This window comes from Sturnira hondurensis, unplaced genomic scaffold (genome assembly GCF_014824575.4).
Source record: "Sturnira hondurensis isolate 20B ecotype Veracruz unplaced genomic scaffold, ASM1482457v3 Scaffold0008908, whole genome shotgun sequence".
In the NCBI taxonomy this organism is placed as follows: Eukaryota; Metazoa; Chordata; class Mammalia; order Chiroptera; family Phyllostomidae; genus Sturnira; species Sturnira hondurensis.
Genome location: NW_028081539.1, coordinates 310878 through 337333, shown reverse-complemented (window position 1 = coordinate 337333; position 26456 = coordinate 310878). Strand labels below are relative to the sequence as shown.

General features: G+C 41.1%; 1 protein-coding gene across 1 annotated transcript in view; it reads right to left on the bottom strand.

Annotated features, from left to right (window-relative positions):
- Positions 1-6324: 6324 nt before the first annotated feature.
- Positions 6325-26456, bottom strand: part of CHSY3 (chondroitin sulfate synthase 3) — a 253900-nt gene continuing 233768 nt past the window's right edge. Inside the window, exon 3 of the mRNA XM_037056318.1 lies at positions 6325-8623. Within this exon, the coding sequence (XP_036912213.1) occupies positions 7061-8623 (1563 nt within the window). The 3' untranslated portion in view covers positions 6325-7060. The remainder of the gene's footprint in view (positions 8624-26456) is intronic.

Sequence of the window (26456 nt, the reverse complement as noted above, 5' to 3'; positions counted from 1 at the left end):
ACAAAACTTTAATTTAATGTTGGACAGATTAATTGAGGAATGGGAAGCACTTGGAGGGGGCCAAAGAGTTTCAAACTTCTCTGACTTCTGTTTATCTAAATACTCAAGAAGCAGCATGAGATCCTGCCCTTGGGATTCCACTTGGCTAACAAGGAAGAGAAATAAATTCTAGCATGTTCTAAATAGACCAGGGCTGCTAATGAAAAAGAGTTGAAAATTTTATATTAACTTCAGACTTCAAGTTCATGATTTATATACAATGGCAACTTCTCAAAACCAACATTAGAAATTTACAGTCTAAACCTTATATATTTTGTATCAAGTAGTTCTTAAGTTTGGGAGACTAGGAAGAATCCACTAGTAGAGAAAAGGAAAATTTTTTAAAAAGCAGACATACAATGCACGACCATTTCCCGCCCCCCATTTTCTTAGTATTATACCTTTACCCCTTTTACTTATCACCTATTAAAGACTTTTCTTTTAGAAATAGGTATTTGATCCACTTTGGTGGGTATGGGAGAGGAAATAAACTTGAGGATGATTGTGGCAACCAAATATTTAATAGATTAGATACAAAAGAGTTATTAATTCTAAGCTTGTGGTATTTACTTTCATTTTTTTTATATGAGCTTTTGGCCCTGAGTTGTTCTTGACTGATGTCGAATTGAACATGCGATGCCAGAATCAAGACAGTTCATATTTCTTGTATTTGAACTTCACCCACAGATCTTACATTCTGTTTCACATGTATACAAGCCTTTCCCCATTTGGACAAAATAAGAAAATGTGGTATTTGTGGGACTTCAAGGAATAGGTGTTGAGACAGAACTCAGAGATGGAGAACAGCCCCATTGAAGGAGGCCTGAAAGTGGGGAGACGTCTGCTTCCGGGTGAGGCCAGCTTTCACTCTGAGAGTTTTTACTGGAGAGCACTGTTCCCAAATAAGTTGTGCATAAATACCTGTTAATTCATTAAAGTTGCAGATAAAAGCAAGTATTCTTGCAGCGGGTATCTCTTGAAGCTTCTCTTTTTTCCCTGTTGAACTTCCTGTTTTTATAATAGGTCCATTTAAAATAAAATTTTGTTCTAATTTTATACTCACCAATTATTGCAGAATTAATCCCACAAATAAGGATGAAGTTGGGTGGGAATAGAACAGCCTGTGCATGATGGAACATCGAAAGTCAGCAATCTCAGCTTTTCTACCAACCAACGGGCTAATGCACGTGGACAGATTTTGATTGAAATAAAATCTGCATGGAGTGGAATTTCAAATGTGGTGCCCACCTAGCCAGCTTCAGTTGTAAGAGAGGAAGAGGGAAACAGGTGCCTGTCAAACTGAAGGCAAAAAAAGTCCGTGCTGGCATCTCTGAGCCAGCGCCAGGTGGTTCGCTGCTTGCTTCAGGTAGGACTGTTTCACCCCCCTGGGGGCAGGAATGACAGCTGATGGCGCACCGCGCTCACCATCTGTCCAGGCACATTGGACAAGTGCCCCAGCGAGGCTGTGGGCACAGAGGCAGAGCCTCAGTGGCGTATCCCTGACGCCATCCTGCCTCTCCAGTTGCTACTGCTTGAAAATGGAAGCTCCAGGAGGCTCTGGACACAGCCCAGACAGCCAACCTTCACCGTGCGTTTGACAATGATGCTGATGTAAACACAAGTGGAGATGGGGAAGGCAGGCACATCAGCAGCACTAAGAACAGATAACAGGTCCCTTTAGTGTCCCTTAGAGCACCATTTTGCCCATTTGTCCTGTGATCGTCACAACCACAGGCTGCTTCCTGCAGACAGATGTCTTCTATAATTTCAGCAGCCCCTCTAATCTGTGGACGGGGAGTACCTCCAAGCATCCCGTGGCTGCCTGAATCCATACATAGTATTGGGCCGTACGTATACTATGTGTTTTTCCTATACATGCATACCCACGATAAAGTTTGATTTATAAATTAGACATAGTAAGAGACTGACGATAATTAATAAAATAGAACAACTGTGACAATATACCATTATATGAGTTATGTGAATGTGGTCTCTCTCGAGATGTTATTGTACCTCACCCACCCCAGCCCTGGTGCTGATGTGAGATAATACAGCACTCCCGTGGGGACATGGACTGAGGGGATGAGGCAGCGCTGTGACTCAGTCATGCACCGCTCAACTAATACAGCCTCTCTCTCCCTCTCTCTCTGTCTCTCCTCTCCCACTCAGCAAACCAGCATGGATTTCTGATTCCTTCTTCACAATTTCAAGGCTAGAAGATTCGTTTTTACTGCAGGTCTCAGCAACCCCAGCATAGGACCCTTTTTCTTATTAAGTGGAGAACGTCCACCTTTTCACCAAAGGAAACCCTTTCCAGCTTCTCTGTGGCACATCCAAATTGCCAGCACCAGTTTGTGCTTTGGGTTCATTACTGAGTAAGGTAGGGATGACTCGAACATTAGCACGGCCACGATATGACAGCAGATCTGGTAACCCAGCTGACTACTAAGTGACCCACAGCTGGAGGGTCCGCAGTGGGAGATGCTGGGAAAATGGATGAGTCACATGCTGGGTGGGACAGATTGGTACTCGCCAGACTTCATCACTACATCACTACTCAGAATGGTGTGCAATTTAAAACTCATAAGTCACTTATTTCTGGAACTTTCCACTTAAAAACTTTCAGGCTGAGCCTGACTGTGGATTCCTGAAACCAAGCAATGAAGCAGATAAAGGGGGGCTAACCATGAACACAAATGAGAGCTTAAGCAGACAATTCCCTAGGTTCCTAACAGTCCTCTCTTAGAGATATTCCTAGGGTATGGCACCCTAGGCCCCTCTGACTTGGAGGACAAAGGTGCAGTAACTCAGAAAGCAGCAGGTGGTAAGAAAAGACAGGTAACCTGCCTATATAACATAAGGTGTATTGAGGCCCCCACTCTCCCATATAAACCTCCGCGCCATGCCCAAGAGAAGGCTACAGACATTTTACTGGCTACAGGAGACTCATCTTGATGCAGTTTACCTGCTTAAAGAGATTTTTCTCTTGGGTGAGGAGAGGTAAGGAATGGAGACACGGTTTCTCTAGGTCCAAGCCTAGCGGAGGCTGTTTCCTCCAGGACATGACAGTCCTAGGGGAGGGCTCGTTCAGCCTGGCCTTGCTCAGCCTGGCCTCACTACAGCCTCTCATCTGGGTGATCCCAGCCTCTGGAAAGAGGCCTCATTTTCAGGCTTCCTCCTGGAAGAAGTTGCTGCCAGGGCCAATCTGAAAACACAACCACATGAAAGCAGAGTGTCCAAGCCCTGGGGCTGCCAACGAGAGAGGGGCTCCAGCTTTCTTCTGCTAAAAACAGAGGAACTCTATACTCTACCTTCCCAGTGACCATTTATTCTCTTGGTTGGAGCTGTCCACATTTGGGTATTTCACTCCTGTAGCTTCCCAACTATTAACTACACACAATGGTCTCCACTTTTAGATTCAGAAATATCTCCGCTCTGACAAAGTCGCTGTAGCCAAGTCCATAGGGACGAAGTGACATAAATAGTCCAGCAATTCTGTGGTGGTGCTCACTGTGGACAGCTTGTGCTGTCAGCTGGCTGAGACCATACGGAAGGGCTGCTACTGGTGTCAGGAATGCTGAGCATTTTTTCCTGCTGGCTGAGGTCCAGGGACATGTGAGTAAGTAGACAGAAGAAGCCCTTTCCCAAAGCAGTATCCTCAGAGGGAGCTAGCAAAGGGGTGGAAGCCTGAAAAGGCTTTGAGTAAAACAGCAGCAAACTTAGCTCTGTCCAGAACGAGCGTCCAGCACAGAAGCAAGCTGAATGGTGGATCAAACACGTGCACGGTGTCAGCTAGACCCTGGCCCCTCATCGTCTCCTAAATCATCCCAACAACTGAGAAGCCACGGGTTAGAGCCAGAAGACAGGTGCTTCTTGGGTTAGAGCGAGAAGCCATGGGTTAGAGTGAGAAGACAGGTGGACATAGCAGTTAAATCTTAACACTCCAGCATGCCAACTGTAGGAAACGTATGAGGCCACTTTCTGGTGGAAGGGCTTGTCCAGAGGAGAGGCTGTAGTGCTACCTGGCCAAGTTCATGGCCACAGTTACTGTATCTGTTGAATGAAGAAAGTAGTATCAACATCCTGAGATCTGTTGTGAAAATTACATTTAAAAGGATAATACAGCCCTGGCTGGTGTGGCTCAGTGGATTGAGCGCTGGCCTGAGAACCAAAGGGCTGCTGGTTCGATTCCCAGTGAGGGCACAAGCCTGGGTTGCGGGTCAGATCCCCAGTAGGGGGTGCTTGAGAGGCAACCACACACTGATGTTTTTCTCTTTCACTTTCTCCCTCGGTTCCCTTCTGTAAAAATAAATAAAATCGTTTTTAAAAGACTTAAAAATTAATTTCAAAAATTAAAGGACAAAGCAAGTAAAATGCACAGTGTGTTGAGTGGACAGGCAGATGATGAATAAGACGATGTTGACAGCTGACGTAACCCTTACTGGGGGGGACCACCTATACAGAACGTCCACAGCTGCTTAAGGCTGTGGCAACAATGCGCATGTGCGGTGCCACGGCTTGCATTTACGTCATGTCGCTCTTCAACCTTAATGCAATTTTGAGCAACAGATCCCAAACAGATTTTTTTTTAAAAAACCTCTTCATTTTACTAATATAATTCCAATAAATTTTCACTCAGGAAATATTGCAGTGCTTGAAAAAAATTAAAGGAAAGCTGAAAGCAAAATTATCAAATAGAATTTAAATGCGCCTGTATGATTTAAGTACAGTGAGTATGTTCAAATGAGGTCTCTGAATTCCCTGTTTCATTGTTATAATCTCATCAGTGTAGCAAGAGAGTGCCACCTCCTCCCTGGGCAGCTGCCCCACAGCTCTAAGGCTTGGGGTGTTTTAAATGAGGTGTTGCTGTTTATTCCTCTGTAAAACCCTCTGTTATTTCCATTGTCTAAGTTAAAGGAAAGAGCAGACCCCGATTTATTTTCTTCGTTGATAAAATCATTAATAATTGCAATTTAGTAATAGATCTTCCAAAATGACTATTTTTACAGGTTAACAGATACACTGTTCAATTAAAAAAATTAAAACATATCCACTTGTCTAGGAAAATAAAACCTGCAAAAGAGCTAAGTCACGCCATGTAGGAAAATAAGCCATTAAAGTAAAGGTTTGTGGAGGCCAGAGACAATATGAGAGCAGGCGTCAATTCTGAACCGTTGGCCTTGTCAAATTGTTCAACCTCCAAAAGTGCCGTTAATTGCTTTCTAATGAATGTGACATTATAAAGATTACATGTTACAGTCCAGGAGAGCACCATGGTGTTTGCTGCAATATTGAGCAATGCCATTGTTTCGAGGCCCCTAAATGTCTGCGCTACAAGAGGTTGCCCTCATTGAGGCAAACGCTCCATGGCCTGTTGCCATCAGCTCTGCATAATGGTAGCAATTTATAACAATCACTTTCAAATCTATTTTGATGCAAATGTTACTCTTAATTGTGTGAAAAAAAGGAAGTCCAAGTGCAGTACAGGATGTAGAATGTGCTACGTTTTGTATATATAAAGGTTGAAAAAATAAAGTGGGTGCCTTTTCTGCTTAAGCAGCTCTGGAAGGACATGCGTGCAAATGTATACCCAAACAGACATGCACACAAACACACATGCACCCAAACGGAGGCCATGAGTGGTGGGGACAGACCCAAGTGGATAGGAAATGGAACCTCTTCTGGCACAGATTTTCACTTTCTTGCTTGAAAAGAATTATGTTTTTCTACAAACTGGAACCCATTGATTCAGCTTTAAGAAAGAATGATATGTGTAATTAAATGAGATATGTTCCTATGTGGTTTCTATAATGGCACAATTATAATTGTAAAATTAATTTTATGTTCATAAATTCCCCATTGATTTTTGTGTGTGTATCTTTGAGCCATCTATGATCCGTACTAAAGGCTGTTTCTGACTTATTCTGGGTTCAGGTTGATTACGAAGCTGAAGAGATTGAGGAGAAACGCTTTTCCTGGCCTGAAAATTATAGAATAAAGAAACTGCTCATTTTAATCACTTATGGAGGCTAGAACTTTAAGCATGATAATACAAATCGCATGCCCACAGTCTCTCATTAACTTTTCCAGTCGGCGAAGCAAGCACATTTTGGCGACTGTAACCTCTGTGAGAAACGCATCGAATGTGACTGAAAGGAAACAGCACGACATTTCCAGGGTTTTTGAAAAAGAATACTGTTATACCTGCGTTTTATTATAAATAACGAGGTTCTGTCATTGTTATCTTCTTGCCAGCAAATGAAGGACATGGTTTCATATAGCTTCTAAAATGTACATGAATATTTAATCAAATCATATTCCCTTGAGAAAATAAAGTTCATTCGCATTTATAGCAGACAGCTGTGAGGAGGACATAATTTTCTTAAGACCAGGGTAGCCAGTACCGGTTGCTTGTGGAACAAAACTCCTCAATTTTTAAAACATTTTTTTAAAAAATAAACATACAATCATAAGTGTTCATTTACTTTAAAAATTCTACAGATGAAGAAAATTATTCTCTATATATTTAAGTCCTTGTATAAATTACAAAACTCAAGTTTATGTTACAGAGTCCCTTCCCCATAGGAAGCATAAAGCACTTTTGTGGTACCTTTCACCAGTTAATATTTGTGTCACATTGAATTTGACGAAATAAAAGTTGATATTGCATCTGTAAGACCCAGGAGAACATTCTTCTAAGCTGTCTCTCATGATGGATGAGCTTCAAAAGTCATTTGATTGCCACAATTTAGCTCAATCTCAAAAAAAAGACAGATAAACGTAATACACATATTGACTTCAGTAGAAATCTGAAAAATCAGTGAATTGCAGACTCCTCTTGCCTGAGGTCGACAAACAGCCTTTGGAAGACGACCAAGAGTTCTTTAAGACCAGGACAACAAAATAAAATTATGACAATAATAATTATAACAATAAAAATAACAATAATAAAATAAAAACAACAACCATCAACGATGAGGTAAACTCCCCTTTAAAAAGGCAACGTGCGTTGCCTGGGCCGTCAGGAGAGAGTTCGGTTGTACCTGACACCCAAATGTTTTTCCAACCAGATCTCAGCCAGTTGCATGGTTGAGGCAAAAGTACTCGCCTTGGATCCTAAGCACATCTTGTATTGCTTTGGGTCCAAGTTAGGGTCACAATGCACTGGATGGAAAATGTGCACCACTCCTACTTCTTGACTTCTGAAGGGCGTTAAGCCGGAGAGGATAACTTTGTTGTAGAGATCCACATCTTCCAGGCCCCAGCCCTGTATTGAGGTATCAAATCCACCTGCACTCAGAAGATCACTTTTATAAATACAGGTAATTCCATATCCATAGTCTCTCCAAAATCCAGTCTTTTTTGAGAAGACAAAGTCATCACCAGGAGGAGGGAGTCCTCCATTGGTTACCTTCGGATCGTACTGGCTGAAGATGATGGGGTAGTACACCTGTTGTCCCTGAACGGTGTTGTCTCTACATCGCTGGAGAAAGTCTCCTCTGAAGACCAAGTCCACATCACAAAATAGCAGCAAAGTGTCATTGTCAAACCGGGCAGAAGCCGCTTCGAGACCCAGACCTCTGGAAAACTCTCCCTTCATGGGGATCAGGGTCACTTCGGCTTTGGGGTACCTGCTCTGATAGGCTTTTATCAGCTCAATATGCTTGTTGGAATCTTGGCCAGAATCCCTACTAAATAGGATGATGACCAGTTTTACATTCTGCTCTGGGATAAGACAAGTTTTTTCAAAGTTCTCCATGAACCTCAAGAAAATGTCGTACCTTCCAACGAGAGGAACAAGAATGTGGATTTTCTTTTCATTGTGCCCTGCCACTGCTTTGGCACCTTGAAAAGAGGACAGTATCTTTAACGAATCGGATATAAAGGAGAAGGACTGCACGTCACTGTTAATGCTCTCCACGAGACTGTGGACATCTAGGTCTTCGGTTTCTCTGAAGAAAGGCCTGCTGAACACCTGCTGGAGGTAGGCATGCCGTCTGACCGGCACCGTCAGCTTCCTTCCCTTGTGTCTTTTGTACAAGAGGAGTAGATCCAAAATGTACTCTACCCCGTACGTGGGGTCCACCCTGCGGTAGCCATACTGGATTTCCTTGAAGTCGATGAGTCGCCCCCTACTCTTGGCATTCTCGTTGATCATCTCCATCACCTGCAGGACAGTGTCATCCAGTGCTGTTCTGAGGATGCTGCTGATGCTCTGTCGAGGAGGCTGGTTCTCAGAGGCTGAGTAAAGAAGCTTTCCTGTCAGGAACTCCCATTCTATCACCTCGTCCCGCTCCCGAGGCTGGAAGTGGTTGAAAGAAGGCGTCCCTCCCAGCTGCTGGTCCTCTTTGCTCACTTCGCTGCTACTGAGCTTGCTCATCAGTGCCCTCTCCCGGTGAAGCTGGATGGTGCGGTAGCGAAGTTCAGAGATTTTGCGGCTGAGCATGTAGTTGTGCAGCCTGTACTGATAGGCGGGCCTTTTGTTGGGATGAAGGGTTATGGCTGCATGGATTTTGCTATTGTGGAGGTCCTGAATATAACCCTTTCGATTGTGTTCATAATTTTCATGGAAGAGTTGCTGCATCTGAAAATTGAAAGGAAATTGGGATGTTAGAATAAATTTGAAAAGAAATAAAATAAAATAAAATAAAACATTACAATGAAAATATTTAATGTTAACTATATATGGCATTTCATAACAAAATGACTTGTAAAATTTGTACTTAAAATTAGTTTCAAAATGTCAAATTGAGGACTTCCGCCAAGATGGAGGCATAGGTGGAAACACTGTGCCTTCTCCCACAACCAAGTTTGACTACAACAAAGATTTGGAGAACAAAGACAAAGCCAAAGAACAGAAAATTGAATTATACAGAAGTCCGGGAACAACTAACCGTTCAACTGGGATGGTAAGAGGGGCGGAACCAGCAGCGGAGTGGGGTCAGGCAGGAAAGATCCCCCGACCTAGGCACGCAGGCAGCCCAGATCCAGTCAGGGTGTGGGGCAGACTGACCAAGAGGTTGCACATTCGCACACAGTGAGACGGACCACGCAGGCCCCAGGGGACGAGGGCTGACAGCGGTGGCACACTCGAATGCAGTGGGAGGAAACCCGTGGGCCCGGTAACAGTGGCAGCTGCAGCACCTGTGGGGGCCGTGGCAGGAGGCGCAGACAGGATGCCATAGTTCCTCTTTGACCCCGCCCCCACATACAGCGTCACAACCCAGGGACTGAGTTGCCCTGCTCTGGTGAATACCTAGGGCTCCGATCCTGCTACCGAACAGGAATGAACAGCCCGAAAGATGGTGCAAAAAGAACTCAAAGTCCCAGAGCCGATAACTCTCAGCGACCGAGAAATTGCCAGCCTCTCAGAAGCACAATTCAAAACACTGTTTATCAGGATGCTAAGAGAACTGGTTGATTATAGTCACAAATTAGAGGAACATATGAAGGCTAAACTAATTGAAATGAAGGGAGATGTCCAGGAAACCAATAGCGATGGAAAGGAAACTGGGACTCAAATCAGTGGAATGGAGCAGAAGGAAGAACGAAACATCCAACCAGAAAGGGATGAAGAAATGAGAATTCAAAAAAATGAGGAGAGGCTTAGGAACCTCCAGGACATCTTTAAACATTCCAACATCCGGATTATAGGGGTACCAGAAGGGGGAAAGAAACAGTCATGAGTGGAAAACTTATTTGAACAGATAATAAAGGAGAACATTCCCAGTCTGGCAAAGGACATAGACTTCCAGGAAATCCAGGACGCTCAGAAGTCCCAAAGAAGTTGGACCCAAGAAGGAACACACCAAGGCACATCATAATTACATTAGCCAAGACTAAAATGAAGGAGAGAATCCTAGAAGCATCAAGGGATAAGGGGACAGTCACCTATAAAGGAGTACCCATCAGACTGTCAGCAGATTTCTCAAAAGAGACCTTACAGGCAAGAAGAGGCTGGAAAGAAGTATTCCAAGTCATGAAATCCAAAGACCTACAGCCAAGATTGCTTTATCCAGCAAAACTTTCATTTAGAATGGAAGGGCAGATAAAGTGCTTCTCAGATAAGGTCAAGTTCAAGGAGTTCATCATCACCAAGCCCTTATTATATGAAATGCTAAAGGGACTTATATAAGAAAAAGATGAAAAATATTAACAGTGAAAGGACAGCAAACTCACAGTTATTAACAACCACACCTAAAACAAAAGCAAACCAAGAGGACAGCTAGATTAGGAGTGGAACCATAGAAATGAAGAACACATGCAGGGTTAGCAACAGGGGAGTGGGAAGAGGAGAAGGGGGGAGAAGGCACAGAAAATAGCATAGATGGTAGGTAGAAAATAGATAGGGGGGAGGGCAAGAATAGTGGGGTAAATATAGAATCTAAAGAACTTGAGCCACATGGTTATAAACTAAGGGGGGGGGGAGAATGGTGGGGGAGGGAGTGTGCGGGTGGAGGGGAATGAAGTGGGGGGAATAGAACAACTGTAATGGTATAATCAATAAAATATATTTAAAAAATAAATAAATAAAATAAATATTAAAAAAAAAGAAATTTCAGTCGATTGACCCGTTATAAAAAAAAAAAGTCAAATTGATATGCTCAAATACTGCAAACTAACTTGTCAATTCATAGGCAAATACTGCACACTAACCTCCAGCTTTACATTTCAATGTAAAGAATCTTTGTCCCTCTACTCATTCTGAAATCAGCCTAAAATATCAATGAAAACAAGAGTTGAATACATCCACAACCCTATAGTGGATCATTGTGAGAGGCAGGTGGGTAGAGCATGGATTTTCCAAAATGCGGGGTCCACCTGAGATGTGAACCCGATGCCCTGTTACTTGGAATGACAATATCACCCCCATAGCAGATGTAAATTTTACTTACTGTCCTGTTATACCACCCCTACAGAGTAAGTTCATGGTAAAGTAAGGTGGGACAGAAACTGAGTTGATCTATGCTCCTGATTTAAAGGATCATACCTGACACCCTTCTGCACCAGAAAGTCTCTCTGCTAGTGTAGAACACGCTCACTACTTCTGACAGAAACAAAAACCAGGGGAATGTTGAACAATGAGATTGCACTTCAAACTGCCAGCTGATTCCTCCTTTGCCGATCAATAAAGAAACCTCCGTCACACCTATTCACGATGACTACCGAAGGGAGAGCTGGAGGGGGAACCCATGAATATATTAATGGATATGGAGAAAAGAAAGGCTGTGAACTTAAGAATACATATCCGAAGCAAGTGAAAGTTATGAACAGATCAAATAAATTAAAAAAACTACAATTTCCATAAAAGGACTGAATAAATGAGCTTAAGGAAGATAACAAAACCACTGATAGTTGCATTACAAGAACGACAAAAAGAGATTTTGTGGAAAACACATATAGAATAGAAGGGATAAGAAAATTGACCAAAATAATAGAAATATGAAAGAGAGGGTAAAAGTTTATATATATATATATATATATATATATATATGCACACACATACACACACACAAACATACAACATATATTTCCATAACACCCATGTATTTAATATAGATTTTAAAGTTGGGATATCTACTTAATACTATTAAGGAGCTATTAAAGGGGATAAACATATGTATGTAAAATATGTCTGAGGGACATACTGCCCTTAAAATGAAGGCAAATAGATGTGTGCAGTCAGGCCAAGAGAAAAATGAAATAAAATAAGCAAACAGAGCTCACTTGGCTCTAGGTAGCAAAGAATGAATCTTGCCACCACACACCACAGCAACACTCAGTGCTGACACACGGTCGAGCAGGGTCTAGGATGACCCCGCAGGAGCCAATTAATGACTCACAATTTTATGTTCAATCAAACTGGAACTCAAGTTATCCCAACCAAGCAGGAGGTCACATTTTATCGCAAAAAAAATAAATAGCTCCTGACATATGAGAACTTGCGGTGGATTGGTGAAGATAAATTCTTTGACACCCCTTCCATCAGAAGGTGGGGCCTCTGTCCCCTTCTCTGAAATCTGGGAGACTCTGTGACTATCTTAGCTAACAGACCACAGCAGAAGTGACACTGTGACAGTTTCCAGATCAGCAACTCTTGTCTTTTGGCACTCTAACTCTGCAGAAGCCGGCCGCAGAGGAAACAGTCCAAGTTATTTTCCTTGTCGCTGGCCAGGATTTTCAGCAAAATGTAGGATAGCAGAACCCTTGGTCCAATTCCAGAGTCAATAGTTCTTGTTAAAACATGAAAGAAGTTCCTTCCTAGTTCTCGTTCGCAAGGAGTTTTATCATGAGTGAAGTTTGATGTGGAGCAAATTATTTTTTCCTGCACTCATTGAGAAGATTCTGTGATGTCCTTGTGTGTGTGTTATGGTTGCACTGGTTGGTTTTCTAACATGAAACCATCTGGTATTCCTTCACTAACTCATCTTAATCCCGATATGTTGTCCTCTTTACATATGGCTGGAATATATTTGCAAATATTTGTTTAGAATATATTATGAGACACCAATTCTCCCTACTTGATATATAGATTCAGTGCCACTTGGGTACAAATCTCATCATAAAAAGTTGCTATTAATATTAACAAGTTGATTCTCAAATTCATGCAGAAATGAAAAGGCAAGGATACTCAGAACAATCTTTAAAAATACTACAAATAAAAAGTTAAAGAAATTTAGAAAGTAGGATATTGGTACAAGGATAAATGGAACAAGGTATCAAAATAATCCAAAAGCAAACACACACATGACTTAGGACTTGACTTATAACAAATATGGCATGAGAGAGTGAAAAAGGGGTGATCTTTTTGGTAAATGGCACAAGGTCATTTGGATAGTCATAGGAAAAACAGTAAAAACTGACCCCCTATGTTCCACAATTTTTTTAAATCTCCACTGAATTGTTAAAATGGATATAAAAGGTAAACAAATACAATTTCTGAAAGTTAACACAAGAAAAATATCTGTATGACTTTTGGTTAGGTGAAGATTTCTTAAATATAATACAAAGTACTAATTATGAAAATAGATTGGCTTTTGTTCAACCCCATGTTATAGACAACTTATCTCATTCAAATGAGATGGAAATATATGGGTGTACTTAGCAAAAAACATTCTAAACTTTTCTAACCTTTTTTAAAGATTTTATTTATTTATCTTTAGAGTGGAAGGGAAGGAGAGAAGGAGAGAAGTATCAATGTATGGTTGCCTCTCATGAGTACCCTGCTGGGAACTGGCCTGCAACCCAGGCATGTGCCCTGACTGGGAATCGAACCTCGATCGTGTGGTTCGCAGGCCCGCGCTCAATCCACTGTAAACTTTTCTAACTTTTGTCTTGCAGGAGGAACTTATGTCAAACAGGCTTTCACTTCACATCTTGCAGGTGTTTGTACTCCCCTAGAGAGCTTTCAAATCTATGCTGTGTTTGAGCATTGAAAATAGATTGTAAATTGGACTGCTTTATAATTAAGAACTCGGTTCCCCAAAAATACCATTAAGAGATATAGAGTGAAAGAAAATATTTTAATAGATCTTAACTGGGACTAATACTCAGAATATATATATATATTGAACCCATACAAATGAGTAAGAAAAAAGGACAAACTCAATGCAAAGTGAGAAGAAAATCTGAATGAGCACTTCACAAAAGATAATATGCAAGTACCTGATAAACATCCAAAAATGTCACTTAGTTCATTCGTCATCAGGGTAAGGCAACTTAAAGTCACAATGTGATAACATTATAGACCTACAAGAATAACTAAAACTCCACAGACTGATAACGCACGCACTGTTGGAATTTGGAACTCTCACAAATGGCTGGTGAGAATGAAACTTGGTTCAATTGTGTGGGAAACTGTATCAGCTAAAACCTGTGACTCAGTAATTCTACTCTTAGATATGTGTCTGATACAAATGTGCACATTCATATATCCAAACATATGTAGGAATTTTCATGGTAGCACTATTCAAAATACTACCACACTGTAAGTAATGTAATTGTACATCAAGAGTAGAATAGAGAAATAAATACAGTATATTCATTTAATGGAAAACCAGACATCAATTAAAATAAATGAAACACTACTACTCACAACAATGTGGGCAAATCTCACAAAAAAGAAGCCATATACAAAAAATACATTTGCTTGATTGTATTCATATAATATTCAGAAGCAGGCAAAGCTAACCTAGGCTGTGATTAAATGTCAAGGAAGAGAGCTGGGAGATTTAGAGTGTTGCTAATGTTGATCAAGGTCATGGTTAAACGTATGCATTCAATTTGTGAACATTCACTGAACATAGGGTGTGTTTGTCTGTTACAGTCCAATTAATAAAAGATAATTTTAAAAGTGTACATATACATGAATGTAGAATTAGGTAGATTTTTCTGATATGTATGAACATAAATGTGTGTGTGAATATGGTGGTTGGGGGAGAGAGAGAGAAAGAGAGTGAGAGAGGAGGAGAGCAAGAGAAAATATATCACAGAAGTGTCCCAGAGAAGGTGACCTAAAAGGAGTGAGACCAAGACCACAGCAGATTCTTTACCTCCAGGATTTTGCCTGGTCGTTGTCTGCACCCAGATTTTTCCAATAGACACCCTTCGACTTTGGAGACTGTAACCGAATGTATTTCGAGAAGGATTTTGGATCTGATTCAAGACTTAGTTCAATCGCATCAAATAATTTTTTTCCCTGAAATCACATGCCATTGCTATTTAAAACTATGATTTTTTGTTAAATCAAATTAGATCCATAATATGCAGTGGGCTGTCATAGCTCCATTTTTGTAGTATTGTTATTTTTCACCCGAAATCTTTTCAATGTGTTACTTTATACAATTTTCCATGTACATTTTTCTTTCTATGCAAGAAGTTTTTAAAAAAATTCTGATCACAGATAGACTGCGAATTATACCACCTCTGGGATATTGGTTATCTGAAACTATTTTTTCTTGAGGCATGCCTTACTAACATAAGAAGGAAACATTCTAAATTAACTAGGAAACCCTGTTCTGAGGGAAGCTGTTCAACTTCAGGCTTACCCAGCTCCTTTAGGGATACCGCGCCATCTGAAAAGGTGACATTTTGTTATAGAAGAAATAATACCTTGGTATTAAAATGTTTCATGAACTTGTATCACTCATCACTTACAACCCAAGCTATCTCTATAGTACTTATCTTTCTAATGTACTCCTTTGCAGAAATTTTACAAGCATACCAAGACAGTTATGGGAGCAATCATGAAAAACAGCACATTAAAACATACTCCAGCTTTAAAAAAAAGCATACTCTAGGTAGTGCAGTCATAATGAGGACATTTTGGATTTGTCATATTTTTCATTGAGAAGCACAGAGCATATCCAAGTCTTCTCCTTTTACACACAGGAAGGTGCAAGCTACACAGGCTAGACACGAGAATGCTCCACGGGAGTCTGGCTATGGAGCCCGCCAGGGCAGAATTTGAGCACCAGCTCCACAACCCCTAATCCATTTCTTAGCCAATCTCTCTGAATCTCAGTGACCTTATCTATAAAAGAGAAAATGCCGACTACCTCAATATTCATTAAACTGTTTCTCAGTTTAGAACAAATACATATGCAATGCTTAGCACTGTGTCTGGCACACAGAAAACACTCCAGAAGTGATCATTGTGGATAAATAATAGTTCAGGGATCTGCCATCCGCTCCTGAGATTGTTCTCTTTTAGCTGGGAGTTTTCAGAGAATGAGAATGATGCCGTACAGTTGGCTTGCTTCGTCTTCATTCATTTCTGGGAATGCCCAGAAGTTATGGAACTGGACCACATATACTAAGTCAGGGGTGTCAAACTCATTTCCACCGGGGTCCACATCAGCCTCATGGTTGCCTTCAAAGGGCCGAATGTAATTTCAACTCCTGAACAGTTAAGGAGTAGTTACATTTATACAGTCTTAAAGTTATTTCAGCCCTTTGAAGGCAACCGTAAAGCTGATGTGGCCCTGGTGGAAATGAGTTTGTCACCCCTGCTCTCAGTGATTCACTGGATCTAACATGCCATTGAGGCACCGTCTGCTCACAAAAGTCCTCAACATTTTACCTGAAGAAAGGTAAGTTATTCTAGGGATTTCAGGAAACCAAGGTTTAAGAGGGTTGATTTAACCAAGGGTCCAATGAAAATAATGACATTATCACTAAAGCTAGGAGATGTGGCCAGCTTTGCTACTAAATTTGGAAGGTAGCAAAATTGTCTGAAAGTTAAAGTTAACTTTTAAAGTTATATTACCGTGTTTGAAATAGTCCAGGACCTTTACTGTAAGTTGGTTTCCTCTCCTTTACACACTTTCCATGGAGGTCTCGGTACCTGCGGAGCCTGACTCAGAAGGGGAGATCAGGTCACAGGGGCAGAATCACAGCAGTGTGCCCTGACTGGCCCCCGAGCCTCAGGGCCACCACTCAACATGGCACCCTTGGGGAAGGACATTATCTGAGGAGCCATAAATCAAATCTATCACAAAGGTCGGGGGCTGGAAGAGTACATGTCAAAATACAACTGTGTGTTATTAACCTTCTACTCTATTAAACTTCCATTCCCCCCTTAGATTTATTAATATCAAAAACACAGCACAGGTCATTTCTGGGGTGATCACAGCCATATAAATTAAGGACTTCTGTTTCAACAATTAAAATCTTAAAAGAAACAGGAAGGCATTGACCACAACCAGGCACAACGCAACTTTAGGAGCAATGCAAAGTTCGTAAAACTGCACTGTGGTAATGGTGGCACCACTGGCTACATTTACTTAACAGTATTCCATTGTACACTCACAAGGGGAGAATTCTGTAGGATATGAATTATTTCTTAATAACGCTAGTTTTAAAAACACATAGGGAATGTTAAAAATAAAATGCAGCAACCTCCAGCTTTGGGAGACCCTGGAACAAAACGTAGTCACTAAAATATGTATAGGATTTCCAAAAGCTGATGGGGTTGAGCAGGATCATCTGAAGCAAAGTGGAGACAAAACGTCAAGCAGAGCAACATCAGCAGCAAAAGGGTTCAAGGACAGCAAATTTCAGAAATACCGGGCACGGGGGGTTAAACACAGGGTCCAGCATAAATAACACCCCTTTTTTATTACACAAAAATCTTTTATTACAAAACCACAAGCATGTACTTCTATAACATGACACTATCACACTCTGGCACACCATATGAGATTTTAGTGAAATGTTCAAAGTGCTGCCCTTCACGTGTGATAGATTCACGCACCCTACCAAGCACACGCAATGGTGCGAGTTCTGCCGGACCCTGCATCCTGCCTGCCAATGTTGGGCGTACGCTGGTTCCACTTAGGTGAGTGTGGGAGCAGGGACTGCGCTGACTGGGGCTGGTGGACAAGCCCTGGTGGAAACGTTTCATTGCTGACAAGTAGATGGGAAGTGGGAGAGACAGAGGCACAGAAAGCACAGAGTTAAACAGTTAAGTCATGTTTTCATGAAGCAGGTTTAATCTGAGATAGCACAGAGGACCAGCGCCTTTCCTCGGGGAGATCGGCAAGCCTAGGACTGTAACAAACGTCTCTGCCAAAACAAGTCCACGGTGAAAGAAGGAGATTTGACTTTGGGTGGTGGGCACGCAATGCAATATACAGATCATGTGTCATAGAAATGTCCCCTTGAAACCTATGTAGCCAATATAGAACTTATTAACCAATGTCACCCCAATAGTTTAATTAAACAATAAGTCTCTGGTCAAGGGCTTGTCTAGGGGAGAGTAATTTTCCAGTGATAAGTATGTCTTCTGAAAAGAGGGGGAACATACAGCTCCAACACAAAGTTTCTATTTTAAAAAACCAACAACCAGAAACACTAAGCCCTGGCTGATATGGTTCAGTGGATTGAGTGCCAACCTGCAAACCAAAGGGTTGCCGGTTTGACTCCTAGTCAGGGTTGCTAGCCAGTCTCATGTTGGGAGGTGTGAGGGGCAACCACACATCTGTCTATGTTTCCCTCTCTCCCCCTCCCTTCCCCTCTTTCTAAAAATAAATAAATACATCTTTAAAAAAATAAATGAAAAACTAGCCTCCCCACCTGCCCCCCCCCAAAAAAAAAGAAAATGAAAAACTAAAGGCATGAAAGTGAGGAAAACACAAAGCTACTGCTTTATAACACATAAGAGGCATTTTCGTCTATGTCTGAAAACAGCAGAGTAGAAATATAAGCCCTCAGGGATGGGCTGCTGAGAAGTGATGCTAGCTCACAGAATTAGGAAATAAAAAAATCAGAAATAAACTATCACAGACATGAAAACAAAATCAGAAGGAAAGAAATAGACACCATGGAAAGCTCAGCAGGGAGAGAAAGGATGACAATTAGGAGAGCTGTAAGGTGGAGGAGAAGTGGAGAGTTCCGAATGAGAAGGCATGCTGACATACTGCCCACAGAGCCCCAGGCGTGGCACGCACACAGCCCAGGAAACACTAAAAGGTGTATCGGGACAGCTATATTTTAAAGCAAAACCAGGTAAAAGTGTAGACTCAAAGAAAGAGTAAGATGGATTACAGAAACAACTCAGGATTTAGTACGATGGATTACAGAAACAACTCAGGACTTAGAGGAGTATCTGGCATTCAGTAACTGCTATTTGAGTTATGAGTTAGCTATTATTATACTGTAGTTGCTCTTTGTGTTTACTGTTATTATCAGTGTAGGTATGGAATGAACAAATTAAAATGACCTGGGTTAAGTCTTCCTCAGAAAGTAATCTGAATATGCTCCGTATGGCCATCATTTGACTTCTGATCATCAATTAAAAACTTAAAAACTGAATGACATCATGAGGTGGCTACTAAAATGAAGGGGAAATAAGACGCCAAGCCATGATTGGAGAGCTGTTCACAAACATCTTGCACAGTTGCATTTATTTTTTCTCTGAAGGAGGAAATTCCCTTCATGTGTTTGTGTCAAGAAGCCATTTCCAATTTAGTGCAAGTTATTTTGTTCTCATTATGCCATTCCATTTTTCCTACAAAGACAGAACCCTCTAACCTAGAAAATTCTCCTTGAATCTCGTCCCGTGTGTGAGATTAAAGAGGGTTTGGGAAAAGGAAGGGTTCTTGTTCCACGAAGTATAGACTCTGCAAATGTGAGTAATTTACGAAGGTAGAAAAGGAAATAAATCATTAGAGTGGTATAAAATACAATGATGTGTTGGTACCTCAGGGTTGGTCCATTTGTCTTCCAAATATGTAAACTCATTCTATTTTCTGTTATGCAGGGAATCTAGTTATGCAGTATTATGTGACCACATCAAAAGTTTGATTGCCCTTAATGCAAATGCCCAGTGATCTTCTATTCTTTAAGATCAGTAAGCGTAATAGTTCTACGCCAAAGGGTTAAGTTTTCAAGTCCAAGCTATTACTTCTCCTCAATTATTGTCTTCAAATATTAACAGCAACATTCTCAGGCTGTGTCCCACTCCATTAGTGGTGACGATGCAGCGAAAACTGTCCCTAACTCCAAATAGTAAAAGATACACATGCATCTTTCATAATTATAGAGAGACTAAAAATGGGAAAGAGTATAGCCCGAATAAGTTGTCCCATAAAGTCAAAAGCATTGTTGTGCTGCTAAGATTTATAAGAATAATGACACCTTGGAAATAGCCAGATCAAATCCTCAAACTCTAAAAATTTGCTGTGCAACATGTGATAAAATCACATGGAACTAAATACATGTGTGTGCACACACACATATACACACAAATAAATGCAAGCACAGCTGAAGACTGTTCACCTACCCATCAGCGCCACTCTCCTGGCCCTGGTATTTGACTGCTGTTTCGCAGGATTTTGTCCCTGGGGGGAAAGTAGTGAAGGGATACGTGGAATTTCTTTCCATGACTTTTTTTTTTACAACTGCTTGTAAATCAATCATTATCTTAAAAAGGGTTTCATTAACACTACATGCAAAAATTAAAAATAAAACATTTTGTCTCACCTTGTGTATGTGTTTTTTAATTCATCCCACAGTGTACTTAAAAGCACCAGGTGTTGAAAACTTGCAATCCAATAGCTGTAGGTGTGATTTGAACATTTTTTAAAATAACTGTAGTGCTTTGAACAAATTTGAATTTGAAAAATGAAAAGTGAGGACTGCATTTTCCAGCTATTTTCAGTCCCAGAAACTGTATGATTGTTTTATGAATTTAAGTTCCCTGGGGGCATTAACGTTCTAGAATATCTTTTTAAAGTAACTGAACAAAATGTTTGAAGTCTTCCTTTTGAGGTCCTCTCACACCCTACAACATAGATGAACCTTGAGAACATTATACTAAGTGAAATAGCCAGTGGCAGAAAGACAGCTACTGCAGGAGCCCACTTCTCTGAAGCACCAACACACATAAACAGAAAGCGCTCAATGGAATCATAGTCTCCAGGGCTGGGGTGGGGGGTGGGGCAGGGGGAGTTGTTCAACAGGCATAGACTTTCGTTTCATAAAATGAAAAAGTTCTAGAGGTTTGCTGCACAACATTGTGAATATAGTTGACACGACTGAACTTAAAAATGATTTAAGATGGCAACAAAATTTCTTTTCCTTTTATTCCATATGGTCCTTGCCGAAAGAGGAATGAATACAAGTTACAGTCTGGTCAATTCACCTACTTTGTCCTAAGATTTAACCCAGATTAGCTTCATTCATGGGCGAGATCTCTCTCAGGGTAGCAATACAGGGTTCCCTTGCTATAGGTTTACATTTTGCACATCTAATGCCACAGAAAGAAAAGCAGCCCCAGCCGCCCAGGCGAGGGCAGAGGCGATGCGGCCAGCGGCGCTGTTGTTGAGCGACGGACCCAGCGCTGGGCTGTGCCTGAGGCTGGGTTGACCTCAGACTCTGCAGTGTCCTGGGGCAGCAGCCTGTCAACTGGCCAGAAGATTGTGTGGATCCATCACTAGGGACCAAAGTGGTCCATGATGGACCATAATCCGGTGGAAAATGATCCGGTAAACTGGTGTGTGTTTATTTCCGCCCTGTGCCAATGCTCTTTATGATGCGCCTTTGTTTAATTAGCTAGTTCAATCTGGGTTGAAATCCAAATGTCTCTCCTGGGCAGTCTGTACCATTAAAACTCGTACTTTTTTTCTGTTACATTCTGCTAGCTCCTTTACTTAAAAAGAAATATCTGTCAGACAACACAAAATAACTTCCAGATAGTATATATAATCAAATGTTCTCAACAGTATATTCTCTACAGTTTAAAAATACTTTCAGATACCGTAACATAGTCATGTGATGCAGTTTTCCCAGCAGGGTGTATTTGGGACACCTGCTATCTTAAGCAAATATCAAAGAAATTTAAAATTGGAAAGAAATTACTCAGTTCATCAGATTTCAGTTTATAATGCTATCATAGCACATCATCATTTTTAGTTAACCCATATACCTTAATTTACCCCATGAGAAATAAAATAATACTCCAATAAAAAACCCACTAATGACCACTGACCTTGACTGCTCACCAATCTGCCTGACTTATCCTGATGTCAGTACATTCAGACGGTGGCCACAGAGATGCTTCCTGACACAGAGTTAGGATAACAGTGATGACGGTCGGAACCTACTCAACTCCCTTCCCCCGTAGACAGTGTAAAAATTTTTGTATACTGTTAAGTATATTTTTGCATCTGTTATGTCCTTAAACTTTTTTCCTACTCATAATTTATCCCAGAGAAGAGGCAAAGAAGAATTTCAAGAGGTCGTCATGTCACACCTTCCTTATTTCTAAGAGTCCCAATATAATTTAACTGCACCCTACACCGGTGATTTAACTTTTCACACCGTAACTAATAACAACAGGAAGGAGAGAGGTTATTGCTTCCAAACAAGGCCTTCAAGACCGTTGGGAAACAGAATGTGGAGAGAGGTGCCTCACAAGTTTGACAGACATGAAGGAACCTGTTGTATCAATTGGAGGGAATGTATCGACTGAGCAACGGCACCGATCGTGCCTGAAATCACATCTCACCTTCCAAAAAAAAAGAGGAAAGAAAATAATCTGTCTTTTAACTCCTGGGTTTTATTCCAGTTACCACACTTTTCAAAACCCAAGAAGATTCCTATTCAACTATCGGTGCTAAAGCTAAGGTGAAAGATTTTCTTAGTTGTTGTTGAAGCTAATTTTTAATTTCTATTCTCCCAACATTCAAGCAACCAGCCATTTAACTCATGGAAGAGTTAAAAGGAGCTTACGTGATTCTGTACGAGTATCGAGTCATTCACTAACGTAGAAGGTGTAAGAATGGGGCAGATAAGCATGGAGATAAACGTGATATTTAACATAAAGGATGACATATACTTCTGTGATTAGCAACTTTGGTTCTGTAACAACTTTTATTGATCATCATTGATGTTTCTATAGCAACCCCAGGGCAACTTGGAGTGCTTTTTGCAAGAAGCTCCTATTTGATGACCTCCCAACAGAAAGAAGGGCCGCTATGCAGTGGTCAATGTTAATTCACTTATGGGCAAATTTCTTATGTCAGTAGACCAATGTTCAAATATATTCTGACCAAATCCTTCCTGATCCAATTCTCCCCAACATCTCAGCTACCTGATTTATTCCTTTAAAAATACTTACTGAATTTCTAAAACGTGTTCACTGCTACGGAGAGAGCAATGAAAGAAACAGACTCCTTGCCTTCACGGAGTGAACTGTCGGGTGGGAGAGACAAGCAGTAAACACACAACTTCATGAACAGCTGTATGATTTAGACAAGTGCTCTTTGCTCTAGTTATACCATATTGTAGTTGCTGCTTTACTTGACCATATGCCTTTCTAGATGGCTGGCTCCCAAGGGGTAGCCTGGGCCTGATACTTCATAAAATATTTCTAATTCATTCTCTTTAAGTTAACACATGCATCTCAAAATAGCTGATAACTAAAGAGGGGTCGATGCATGTACTGAAAGCACTTTAATTCTCTCATGAAAACCTTTCAGCATCCCGCTTCATCTCCCAGGTTTCTAAATGTTTTAGATCCAACGGCAAAATGTAACAGAAGATTCCATGTATCTGTGTCGTACAGGATTTGGCACAGGTCCTAGTGCCCAAATATCTCCCTGAAGCAATGCCTCGCAGCCCAGTGGGGTTGTACTGTGCCTGATGGCGATCGCTCATCTCTTTCCCAGCTATAACTGATGGAATCGTCCAAGCAGGGAGAAAGGTCGAGAACACCCACTGCCATGCCTGCTTTGTGCCACTGACAGGTGAAATGACTCTGGGAGTCTAAAACGGCTCTCAGTCAGGCTGGGCTGTGGCATATCCATAACATTTCCGCACAAATAAACGAAGTGCTGCAGAGACAACACAGTAAATGAGGATGAACACAAGCCTGGAAGAAGGCCTTTGCCACCGGCAGGAAGAAAAGGTTCTCTTATTCAAGAGACAGGACATAACCAAGGCTCGGGTAGGGACTGTCAAAGTGGTATGCACACAGGCCTGGCTTCTGGGGACGTTTCACTTACATAAGGAAGGAGAAGTGAGCCTCTCCAGCATGCTCCTGTGTCCTTTTTTCAGCCTGTGCTCATGCACATCTATTTTGGACCAAATCTTGGCTCCGGAGTCACAGGCCTGGTTTTGAGATCTGCTCTCCCATTCCCGATGATCTGACCTTGGACAAGTGACAGCTTCTGGGAAAAGAACTCATGGGTTGTTCTCTACACCCTGTGAAACATGCTCAGAACAATGTCTGGCGTAGGTTAAGTGCTCAATAAGTATCTCTATTCTTACTACTTAGTAAGCTTTGGACAGCAAAATTTCTTGCAAAGCCATCCCTGCTACATGCTAATAACTACTCTAGTAGGTTACTAATAAATGTAACCTTTATACATAAAGTTTAAAGATCTTAAGATTGTGTATTATTTCCCTGTAAGAAAGAACTTGTCTTTTTAGATTAGGGAAAATCTGCTCGTCTGCCAGTGGGTGCCCAAGACGGCCTAACATTGCTTTTGTCTTGGCTGAACTTCAGACTGTAGGCCCCTGACCTCCCTTTCCAAAGAGCATTTACTTTAGAAAACTTGCAAATTCTTCCTCTGCCCCTTTGAGATACAGACCTTCTTCCAGCCTGTTTTCAGTGTTACAATGTAGGAATGTCTTTCTCAAACACCTGGGGGCCGTCTCTGGGAAATGTAATCACCAAGAAAGATCGAGTCCCCACCCCCCAGTCTCTCTGAGGGGGCGGGAGTCTACCTTCCACAGACAAAGATTAGCAAACGCTGACGGTGTGATCTTAGGGACAAATTCAAAAGTGCCTACCAAGTCCTCCAGTCCATTTCCACTAGCTCCCCCTAGCGCTGAAAAACTCTCCTGCCTCTGGTGTCAGCAATAGTTTAATCACTCTCCCCTATTGCAATAGTTTTTTTCTTTCTTTTTAAGATTTATTTATTTTTAGAGAGAGGGGAAGGGAAGGAGAAAGAATGGGAAACATCAGTATGTGGTTGCCTCTCGTTCGCCCCCTACTGGGGACCTGGCCTGCAACCCAGCATGAGCCCTGACTGGGAATGGAACGGTGACCCTTTGGCTCGCAGGCCTGTGTTCAATCCACTGAGTCACACCAGCCAGGGCACTATCGCATTAGTCTTGAATAAAGTCTTTCTTGCCTGCTTAACTCAGCCCTGTGTAATTTTCCTTTCACAAGGGTCATAGGCAATGTTTGATGAAGCACTGCATTATAGTACTTACGTCCCTTGATCCACTTAAAAGTCCTTGCTCTCATTAGCTTTAAAAAAAAAAAGAAAAGAAAGGCTCAAATTAAGGTCCTATTCCTTGTGGTGTAATCAAGGAGATAAGTACTGCTTCCTTCCAGCTGATTTTATTAACATTAAAGTTTTATGATAAATTATGAAGATCCCTAGAGCTAAACACCCAATTAAAATAACATAAGCATGGCAGGATGTCTAGGATAATGTTTTTCTTAGAAGAAAAATCCTAATGATGGTGCCCTCGGCTTCTGCACCTGCGCAGCACGGCTGTGGGGGTGGATGGGAACCGCGGCTCTAATGAACAGGTAGGGGGTTCCAAGACGGTGTTCAACTAAACATAAGCGAAGCCTAATCTTTAAAAGTCAAGTTTTCTGGAAATAAAAACACAACTACTTGAGTCATTTTGAGTTTTTAAATTACACCTATATTTCCTTACTGGAGACTCGCTCTAGCTCATCTTTGTTTCTCACGACAGAAAAAGGTAATTCATGCAGGGCAAGAGGAGGTCACAGTTGCGAGTCTGAGAAATGGGAAGTTCATAAAGCTGTTGTAATGATGTGACGGGCGTGTCTTTCTCCGCATGGACGACCGTAAGCCCACGTTTGCCCGCCCCCATCACTTCAGGAGCCCGGTGAGTTTCACGCGGCACGCATTGAGTGGAGGGCAACGGTTCAAGTCCATGTGGTTGTTGCCTTTCAAAATGGGCTAAAAGAGGTGTTTTGAAAAAAATTTTCTGTCTGAGTAGAACAAGTAAATGACTTATGTTTTAGTCCTACAAAGCAAAGATAGGATTCTAAGGAGAAAATGGATGAGATCTGAGGAATACAACTATGAGTGGTATAATCAATGAGTTAATAACTGTATTTTATAAACAAAACTATACACTCCAAATCCCACTAGCTTTTGGATGTGTTTTCATGACTCTATTTTCAACAGTATTGCTCCCAATATCAAAGGGTATTTTACATAATGTTTACAGGGTTCCTTTGGACACATTGCTTAAAATCTTCAAATGAATATCATGTCTAATTATATCTCATAGGGCTAATCTCAGTGAGATATTCATTGTGAAGATATTTCACAAAAATGCAAATGACTCAGAATCACAGTTTAATGTATGGATTGTAGTTAGCTATTTAAAAAAATTATGTTCATACCTATCTCAAATCTTGTACTAGATACATTATGTCTAGTCTATACACTGCTTGTCTATACACACATATGTTTGCATGTCTGTCTGTCTGTGTGTGTGTCTCAGGTGAATTAAAGACTTGAGTCCCACTAGTATCACCCCCACAGACAGAACAAGATACTGTGAAAGAAAGGGAAGAAACCGTAGGTAAATAGTTACATCTTGTAAACCCGTGGAGAAGTCCTTTTGAAGCAAAACAAAAGCACCGACAAAAATAAAAAATCATAGAGGTTAATAGCATATGAACATTTAAAAGTTCCCATATCAAAAGCACCATAAATGAAGTGAAAAGGCAAACATTAAATTGGGAAAGTGATTTTTGTGATAATGATGCCATTATCATATCATTATAATATATCATTATCATATATTAAGGAGTTACGAGCCTTAATATATTGTTCATCTGTCACTGCTCTTGTTTAACCCTCATTGCCAGTTCCAATCTATTCGACATCCTGTGTCCCGAATCCTGATTGTCTTCT